Genomic DNA, 9,603 nt, shown 5'->3' on the forward strand with positions numbered 1-9,603 from the left:
AAGAAGGGGTTCAATTTGTTGTTTTTTGACTATGGGTTATTCCCTAGAAATTTCCATCTAACGGCTAACATCTCTGAGTTCAAGGATGGTGAGTTTACAATACAAAGAAAGAGTTCTCCGTCCTTGATGATCAGTCAAGGGATAAAAGTGTACTATTTTGAATCAGGAATATCCCTCTTTAAATGGAAGGTCACTTGAAAATACGCTTACAGTCCCTTTAATATTATACTCTTTCTAATAAACCATTTTCTTTAGTTTGAAACTCAACGTCAAATTCTTTCCATTTTGCCTGATGTCGTGCACACTTCTTGCTTAACATAAAACTTTCATTAAATTTACAATATTGTAGGCTGATAAAATTAATCAGACTTTAGCAGGAAAAACTGTCATGTATGGATCCAAGGTAGGTCACCCTATTATACAATTAGATTAAAAAAAAATAATTTTGTTTGCACTTTTCTTGACTGTATAGCTAGCTGAGTGTGTTCGCGCGAATGCGCTAAAATAAGGAACCCGTCTGTAAAGCAGTGGGTCTGACTTTCTCAAGCCAGGCCAGTCCCATTTCCATTCCCTTTAATTCTATTCCCTGGTTAGATCTTTTAAACCGAGCTTAGAACATTCCCAAGATTCCCAGGTTCTAAAATCAAAATTTTACGCTAAATGGTCAAAAGTGTTTCCTGCAAGTCATGGACGGACATACAAACAAACAAAACGTCACCCAAACAGAAATTACTGCTTTATAAATATATAAAGCTTGTAAACCCAGCTTTGCCTGTAACAAACATTTCTTTAAAAAAAGTGAACGCACTCAATATAAAATTATAAAACCAAGCTGAGGGTTTCCACCGGAATTGGGTTTCGGTTTACGTACGGAAATGATCCGGAAATTTTTTCCATTTCTATTATGGATAAGGTTCCGGAAATCCGAAATTCTGGAACGATTTTTCCCCGGAATTTTCCGGGAAAAGGTTCCGGAAAACGTTAAAGACATCTTAAACTTATGTAAAAGATGAAACCAGTAAGTAATACTATCTAAATAATAATAGAATGTGTGCCTGGTTTAGCTGCAGTTAAAGATAAACTACTGTGAAATATAAATAGTAAATACTGACTGCCATGTCTCAAAATAATTTGATCTACAGAAAACTGTGGAAAGGAAGACGACATAAATATAGCAATCCTTAAGTCTATTTGATGTTGTTACAAAGCAAATAGGTTTACCCTATAAATGGGCATTTGAAGTTTGAAGTTTGAAGTATTTTTGATTTAGCACTCTTATTTTTCACACTGTCACCGTGAAATTTTGTGACTTATAATAAATAGTAATTTAGAGGATTTTTTCTTAATTTTTTTATTTTATTTTCTGGTTCTCACTATATTTACGGTTTCCATTCCGTAAATCGGAAAAAATTCCGGTTTACGTAACGTGAACTGTAAACATTTCGGTTTCCATTTGATTCGGAATTATCCCGGAATTCCGTTTCCAAAATGAAAATTTTTTCCGGAAAAATGGAAACCCTAGTGGTAGGCGATTATATTAATACATTGAAGACGGCTTTCGATTTCAATTTTGATTTATTCCAAGCTGTCAAGCAGCATAGATACACATAAACATAGAAGTCAAGAGAATCTATCAATTTATAAGTCTTCTCTGTCTTTACTTGTAAACCTTTAATTCGAAAAAAGCTTTTAAACAATCAAAACTTAAATAAAAAAGTCGTCTTCTCTGTATTGCTATAATCGCTTACCACTGTATCTGATATCAAAATTTTATGCAAATTCAAGAAGTTCTTGAGTTATAAACAAAAACATACACACAAACAGACGGAGAGAGATTGCTACTTTATAAGGATTGAAACTGCAACAATACGTATTAATTACCCCACAGACATCTAATACAATAAAATTGTACGGTTAAACTATTTTGAATGCTAATCAACTTCTCACAAAACCTCAAAAGGAATTGAGTCTGTGCCACAAACTTTGATTTTCCAATCCCAATATCTTTGGAACCCAATGTCTTAGACCTTATTTATTTCAAACTAAGTAAACTGTTAGATCAAATAATCTAATTTTGAAATATCAAAGGTATACTCCATCAGGTTCCAAAAATATTGGGATTTAAAAATTTAATTTTGTGACAAAACTAAATTCCTTTGTACCTGCCTTTATATTTGATTCATGTTTTGAGCGGAACAGAAGATATACATACGTGAACGACTGATCTGAAAAATCATTCAGCTTATATTTTCTGCCTTTTTCAGTTTGATATAAAATTTGAAGGAAAAAACTTGACTATTTGTCTAGGACACTTTTCTTCAATTTGCAAACACGTATATTGACACTTCTGCTTTGAAACAACCTGCTTTTTACTTCAGTAAGGTAAATTCATTTTTCAAATAAATATTATTTTCATTATCGAAAACAAAATTAAGTCTTTGCCAATAACTCTGATTGTATAACCCCTGTATCTTTAAAACCCAATGTCGTAGACCTTAGTTAGTTCACACTATTATTACTGTCATTAGATTAAATAATCTAAGTTATAAATTTCAAAGGTACATCAGGTTGCAAAGATATAGGGATTAGAAGATTTGAGTTTCCTAGTATTTTTCTTTATTTTAAAGAGAACTTGATAATTTTACATTGACAAGCATATTTTCCAGGTAATCTATATAAAACTCAGAATATTCACATCTATATATATATTTGGCTTGTCTGTCTGTCTGTCTGTTTGTTTATATCCAATAAACGTCAACACGGCTGAACCGATCGGGCCCAAATTTTTTGTGGGACATCACGTGACCACAGGGAAGGTTTATGAATGATCAAAATTTCAAATATTTGTCTCCATCAAAATTCGATCTTCATTAAGTTTTTGAAAATTTTGAAAATCCACGAAATTTTTTTTGTGAAAATCCGCGAATTATTTTTGTTTTGTTTTACGATGTACAAAAAGAGAAGATGTTCACAATTAATTTAGAAGAAGGGCGCGAAGCGCCCTATAAGGCTAGTACTGTATATATTTGAAATTTGAAATGTGAAATAGGGTTTTGTGATTTCCCTATTCCTGTGACTGTTTAAAAAATAACACCCAGAGGAGGGGAACTCTTGTATTATGGATATCAAGATCAATGCTTGATGGATATGTATTATGTATATGTATAATGTATTATGGATATCAAGATCAATGCTTGATGGATATGTATTATGTATATGTATAATGTATTATGGATATCAAGATCAATGCTTGATGGATATGTATTATGTATATGTATAATGTATTATGGATATCAAGATCAATGCTTGATGGATATGTATTATGTATATGTATAATGTATTATGGATATCAAGATCAATGCTTGATGGATATGTATTATGTATATGTATAATGTATTATGGATATCAAGATCAATGCTTGATCTGAATCTTTTATTAGTCTACAGATGAATTTAATCTTTTTTCGATATCCCATGAAGTGTAGAAAACAAACAGCCAATCAAAAGCAAAGGAATTTTGCGTTAAACCAATGAGAGAAGAAAAAAGTACTTATTATGGATATCAAGATCTGTGGATCGGGATTATGGGTATCCAAAAGAAAAGATACATGAATTAAAGCTCTAATACACCAAGTTTTGACTAAAATCAACAAGTATTTTTGGAATTTTGTAAAGCCTGAAAGAGACTGTAACATTAAAGTTTAACCATGGTCTTTCTTTAATCTAATTCTGAAAAACATATCTGTTGTGATTTTGAACCTAATGGTTAAAGGAGAGAGTAGCAGCTTACTATGTTGGATGGATTGTTCAGAAAGACTCGAAATGGCTGAAACCTTTAGATCATCATATTTTGCTTTGTGATCAGGTAAATTTGGTAGAAAATAAATATAAAACCACACTCATTAAACTTTCCAATTATCTAAAAATGATCTAAAAATAAACAGAAAATATTCATATTTACCAAATAATCTGTTTTGTCAACTATTCTATTGATAGTAAATCCTAGTTGAGGATCTTTAAACAGTAATTTTGGCTTATTTATGTACAGGAGGGTGTCCCAATAAACATGGATTTTAAATGACGACTTCTATTTCGTCTTCTTTGTTCCAAGCGGGATTATTTTGTAAATATAAATTTGTAGTAGAACTGTTAAAACATTTAACACCGAAATCTATTAGTCTTGGGATTTCCAAAATGTGGTCTACCATTTTTTAAAACTTTTTTTACCTTAAAAATTGACGGAGATATTATAAATTTGTTCAGATTCCAGTTGATTATAAATCAACAAAACTGTTCAAATGTTTAATATCTTCGTCAATTTTAATGATACAAGAAAGGTAGAAAGGTAGACCATATTTTGGAAAGCTCAGAAGACGTTATGAATCTTTTATTTCTGCACTGCACTGTCATTAAACAATTTTCGGAAATCAAAGACGATATTCAAGTCCTCTCTTAGTTTTCATGTGTACAAAGCTATAGAAATTGGGATTTAAAAAAAACTTTAAATAACCGAATAACCGAATAACCGAATAACCGAATAACCGAATAACCGAATAACCGAATTACCGAATAATAACGAATAACCGAATAACCGAATAACCGAATAACCGAATTACCGAATAACCGAATAACCGAATATCCGAATAACCGAATAACCGAATTACCGAATAACCGAATAACCGAATAACCGAATAACCGAATAACCAATTATCCGAATAACCGAATAACCGAATAACAATCCAACTAAATATGTGATCTTTTACAGGCCGGGTTTAATGTAAAAATAAGAAGATTTCTGCAAGTAGATAGAACTGCAAATGATGGATCTGAAATGGTAAAAATACAAATAATAAACATTATTTTCCCCAGTAAAAATAAAATAGGACAGATTGACCGTTAAAGGGACTGACTTTGTAATTTCAAGTGACACTCCAGTAAGAAATGCTTTGTCTGATTCCCTTAAATTCTTCATCTTACCAATAATGTGGACAGGCGCGTACATAGGATTTTAGCAAGTGATATATTATAATATACCCTATTATATATAGTTCTGTATTACTCTCTGAAGTCCTAAGTAGTCCTAAAGACTATCATTAGTCCTCCGTCTTCTTTAGTCTCTCCCACCCCTTCTCCCCATGAATGTAGTCTCCCCATATATGGGGGGTTGCTGGAAGACTTGTCAAATAATTGCATAATACATACATATAGCTTTATAATTGTTCATCGAGTAACTGTGGATAAGAGAGGGGGGAATCCCTTTGCACAGATGGGGACAATCTCATTTTTTACCTTTGCCAAAAAATCCCCCCCCCCCTTGGGATTCTCTGGAGGGGGGGGGGGGAGGAACATTGGTTGAAGATGTATGCTAGTTCACATAAACTATAAAAAAATAAACAAAATAAACATTTTTTAAGTGATGGAAATATTAATATTATTTTTTATATAGGGTTACCCACAAAGGATGAGATTTCAGAGGCGAATTTACGGAATATATACAGTCTGTTTCCTAATATTCATGATTCACTGCAACCATGTAAACTTGTTTCTTTGTTTACCAAATCATAAAATACGTTAAGGCAGAGGACATCATTCTTAAGAGCTTCAGGTCGTCTTTACAGTCTCATACTTTGTGGGTAACTCTGTATTAGAAATTAAACCCTTGTTAGAAGTCAAGTGTATGTAAAAATAATTTCTTTCTTCATTTAAAAATGAAATTAAAATTACAAACTATTTATGTTGGGTTTCCTTGTATAAATATTTTTAGGAGAAAATGAATGTTGAACATGTAGCGGTTGGATTCTTTATTCTTGGAATTGGATATGTTGTTTCAGCACTAGGGATGAATATTTAAAATTGAAATTTATTTTGAAAGTAAAGGTTTAGGGGTGACCTTACATCATTGCATCACCATTTTTTGGTTTGGACTTTGGAGGCCTTATTTTCAAAGGGTGCAGGAGGGGGGGGGACTTTTATGGGTTAACCTAAAGAAAGTCCTAAATATTATATATTCAGTCTTTATTGTGGAGTTACTTATTTACAGAAAACCACAGTTGTGTATTAAACATATTTTGGAAATAAATGATTAAATTTTTATTTTTTTTTATTTTCATTTTTTATTAATCTATTTTAAAATGAAACACTGTCTTTATGAACGTTATACTTTAACTTATTATAAATGTTTTTCATTCAGAATTAGTACTTCAAATTAATTTTCAAATTTTAATAACACAGAAAAATTAGTGTTTGTCTATAATAAACAAAAGTTAAGATCAATGGAAAGTTAGCGCGTAATTTCAAGTGACCCTCCACATATACAATCATATGGCAATGTCCACAGTGGTACACTTGAAAGCTTTGTCTGATCAAGTATGAATTATTAATCCATGTTTTTGTTTCTTTAAACTGTTAATTTTCATTTGTGGTTTTTCTGCAAAAATGACTTGCGTATTTCTTGTTTATAAGAAGCAATGGAGAAAGTAGAAATTCGCAGAAATAAACACTTTTTGAGCCAGAAAAATAAAGATATCTCCCACATTTTTTTATCAGATTAAGGTTTCAAAGGTGCCGTTGTTACTTGAAATTACGCTTACCCTTTAATTAGATTAACTAATTTCAGGCATTTTGGCCATGAACTATAACTGTACTAATTTTATAAATGCAAATAGTTATCCCCATTTTTAAGAAAAAAATTCACCGACATGGGATCAAACGACTTATGGTCAAATGCTATAAGGTCAAACGACATAAAGTAAAACGACCTATAGGGTCAAACAATTTTGCTTTTAACAAATTTACAGAAAAACTACATTATCTTCCAAATTATTGATATGCAAAAGGTTTCAAGGGTACCCTTGTGAATTGGGCATTGCCATCTTTGCATGGTGGACCACTTGAGATTACGCTTACACAGTCCCTTAGAGAGATTCTTAGCAATGACAAGAAGTATTTATGCGATGATTCAAAAATTATAAGAAAATGACAGAATTCTTAATATTTAATTACATGTTTTTTAATATCTATAAATAACCTAACCAGAGCCCTAATTCAATAAAATGGAGAAGTTGCTGAAATCTCTATATCCTAAATCCCAGATTAAATGTTAGAAAATTTATTTGTTGATTCAGGATTTGAACCAATGATAGGTAGTTCAGCAACCTCTCTCTAATTCAATAAATAGCTGAACTTCATTAATAGAAATTTTACCTTTTCCGGAATATCTCTCTTCGACATTTGAAAATCATAAAATGTTGAAAGAAATCATGATTTCTGAATGACCAAACATTAACACAATTCTTCTTACCTTATAGACTTTGTTGGAAATTCGCATTTGTACCAAAAATTTGAGATTTCATTTTGCACAGTCCTTTAAAGAAGAGTATACACATTGAAAAGTTATTTACTTAAATGTGCGCTAATCTAATTTTATTCATATCGATCCATTTTACACTTGATTGATAACAAACATTAAAGTTGAATCCAATTCTTCTCGTCTTGTGAAGCCGCACAGTCTATCCATGGTATCCGTAGCCTCCGGAGCTGTATCCACCTCTGAAGCCTCCGGAGCTGTGTCCACCTCCGTAGCCTCCGGAGCTGTATCCACCTCTGAAGCCTCCGGAGCTGTGTCCACCTCCGTAGCCTCCGGAGCTGAATCCACCTCCATAGCCAGGCTCTGCTGATCTTTTACCATATCCATGTTCAACAGGTGTAGGTTCAGCTGAACGTTTGCCATATCCACCATGTCCATGACCACCCTGACCACTGGAAGAACCTCCATGACCATGTCCATAACCAGGTTCAGCTGAACGCTTTCCATATCCACGACCACCACCATATCCTCCTACACTATAGCCTCCACCTCTGCTGAATCCACCATATCCTCCACCTCCACTGTATCCTCCACCACGACCACCACTAAAGCCCCCAAATCCTCCACCTCTGCTGTATCCACCTCCATAGCCTGCATCTCCTAGTGCCAAGGCAAGCAAGCTGGAAGCAACAACAATCTAAAATATTCAGAATTAGAAAATATTGAAAAACTTTCTGAAAGCTGGCCCGATCTTAAAAATTAAAAAATGAAAATGGCAATGCTGCAGCTTTCTTACGCAAATGTTTGATGCAATAAATTATAATGAAAGTTCAAGGTATTCACTGTAATATGCATTAAGCTGTTTAGAAACTTTAAGAGTAAAGTTGGAAATTCAAGAATATTGAAAGTAAAATCAAAGTTATAAGCTAAGTTAAACAGCTAAGATGCATTTAAAGTAATATTAAAGTTAAAAGCATTCAGAGTAAGCTAAAAAGTTAAGAGCTTTACGTAAAAAGCATTTAGAATAAGCTTACAATTGTTGAACTTAAGGTTAAAGCAATTAAATTAGCTAGAAATAAAGTTAAGAGCATTTAAAGTAAAATTAAAATTTCAGAGTGAGAAAAAGTTAAGAGCATTGAAATTAAAATTTAAGTTAAAAGCATTCAGAGTAAGCTAAACAGCTAAGAGCACTTTTGGTAAAATATTATAGCAATACAAATCTATCTAGAGCAGAGGAAATTCAGAATAGATGTAAAGCAGTTAAATTCTTACTGTGAACTTCATGTTGTGAGACGGGAAGCTAAGATTCAACTGATTAATTCTGAGTTTGCCCTTTCTTAAATATTCTCAGTAAAATGCAAACCATGATTTGTTCTTTCCTGACAAAAGCAAACCTTTACAAAATATACTCGGTCTTTCCATCATCCAGTTCATGCTTAATTTAAGGAACTGAGACAATTTAAGTCTTCTAATTGTTAACAAGATTTACGAAAATACATTTTAAAGACGGACTTTACAAGTGAAGCGATTTCATAAATATATCAATTCAGAAATGAGAGATTGCTGTAAAGGAGCATTTGACAATCATGATTAAATTAAAAGGACATTTCATAGATTGGACATTGCACCTTGAAATAAATAATATTTCAATGTTTTTTTCTTCTCTGAAATAAAAGGGAAGAGTCAAATCGGAATGACCGAATTTTCTGTGCAAGAATCTACTTTTAATTCTCAAGGGCGTATACAGGGGGGAAGGGGGCAGTGCCCCCACCCCACCCATAATCTGAAATTGAAGAGTGGAGAACATAAAAAAAATTAATTAGCTGTTTTTTTCTTCTAGTTTTGTTTGTCGGGGAGATAAAGTATTACTTGTAAGGTAATTGGACTGTATGTTTACCTTTAATGTATACAAGAAGCCAAATGTTTTGAATTTAGGGTTCAAATTATGCCCCCCCCCCCCTAGAAGCTCCTATGGGGGGGCAAACATATTTTTTTGCGCTTGCCCCCACCCTAGATTTATTTCTGTATACGCCCTTGTGAATTCTATCAGCGTTTTCGATATATCGAACTGTCTTTTGTCATTTTGTATAAGTTCAATTATTATATTAATGTGTAAGCTTAATTTCAAGTGACCACTGACCTTCCATTTAAGAAGGAGCTTCCCCCGATGCACAACGGTTCTCTTTAAACCAGATGAAGGATTCCAGACATCCCTTATAGAGAAATCTTCAACGCTTTAAATTGGTGAAAACTTAAATTTAAATTTATTTTTGAATGTTTGAAAACGCTGTTCACGTC

General features: G+C 32.7%; 2 protein-coding genes across 4 annotated transcripts; one reads left to right on the plus strand and one right to left on the minus strand.

Moving 5' to 3' along the window:
- The first annotated feature begins 210 nt into the window (after positions 1 to 210).
- Positions 211 to 5,918, plus strand: LOC111708130 (uncharacterized). The gene is made up of 5 exons (XM_023481403.1): positions 211 to 403; positions 2,308 to 2,382; positions 3,772 to 3,864; positions 4,765 to 4,833; positions 5,764 to 5,918. The coding sequence occupies exons 1-5, from the start codon at positions 389 to 391 to the stop codon at positions 5,848 to 5,850; spliced, it is 339 nt and encodes a 112-aa protein (XP_023337171.1). The 5' UTR covers positions 211 to 388; the 3' UTR covers positions 5,851 to 5,918.
- A 1,486-nt stretch (positions 5,919 to 7,404) lies between these two features.
- LOC111708151 (glycine-rich cell wall structural protein 1.8) lies at positions 7,405 to 8,667 on the minus strand. Of its 3 annotated transcripts, none has more exons than XM_023481439.1 (3): positions 8,578 to 8,667; positions 7,636 to 8,002; positions 7,405 to 7,581 (listed from the first exon to the last, which is right to left on the minus strand). In XM_023481439.1, exons 1-3 carry the CDS (start codon positions 8,587 to 8,589, stop codon positions 7,508 to 7,510), a joined length of 453 nt encoding a protein of 150 aa, XP_023337207.1. In that variant the 5' UTR covers positions 8,590 to 8,667; the 3' UTR covers positions 7,405 to 7,507. The 3 variants fall into 3 exon arrangements, with proteins under 3 accessions (XP_023337207.1, XP_023337206.1, XP_023337205.1); XM_023481438.1 differs by having other exon boundaries at positions 7,405 to 7,527; positions 7,582 to 8,002; XM_023481437.1 differs by having other exon boundaries at positions 7,405 to 8,002.
- Positions 8,668 to 9,603: the final 936 nt, after the last annotated feature.

This window comes from Eurytemora carolleeae, unplaced genomic scaffold, assembly GCF_000591075.1.
Source record: "Eurytemora carolleeae unplaced genomic scaffold, Eaff_2.0 scaffold723, whole genome shotgun sequence".
Taxonomy (NCBI): domain Eukaryota; kingdom Metazoa; phylum Arthropoda; class Copepoda; order Calanoida; family Temoridae; genus Eurytemora; species Eurytemora carolleeae.

Coding starts and splice junctions, on each gene's coding strand:
- LOC111708130 (XM_023481403.1), top strand. Junction 2,383..3,771: donor CTGCTTTTTACTTCAGTAAG/GTAAATTCATTT, acceptor TAATGGTTAAAG/GAGAGAGTAGCAGCTTACTA. Junction 4,834..5,763: donor CAAATGATGGATCTGAAATG/GTAAAAATACAA, acceptor AAATATTTTTAG/GAGAAAATGAATGTTGAACA.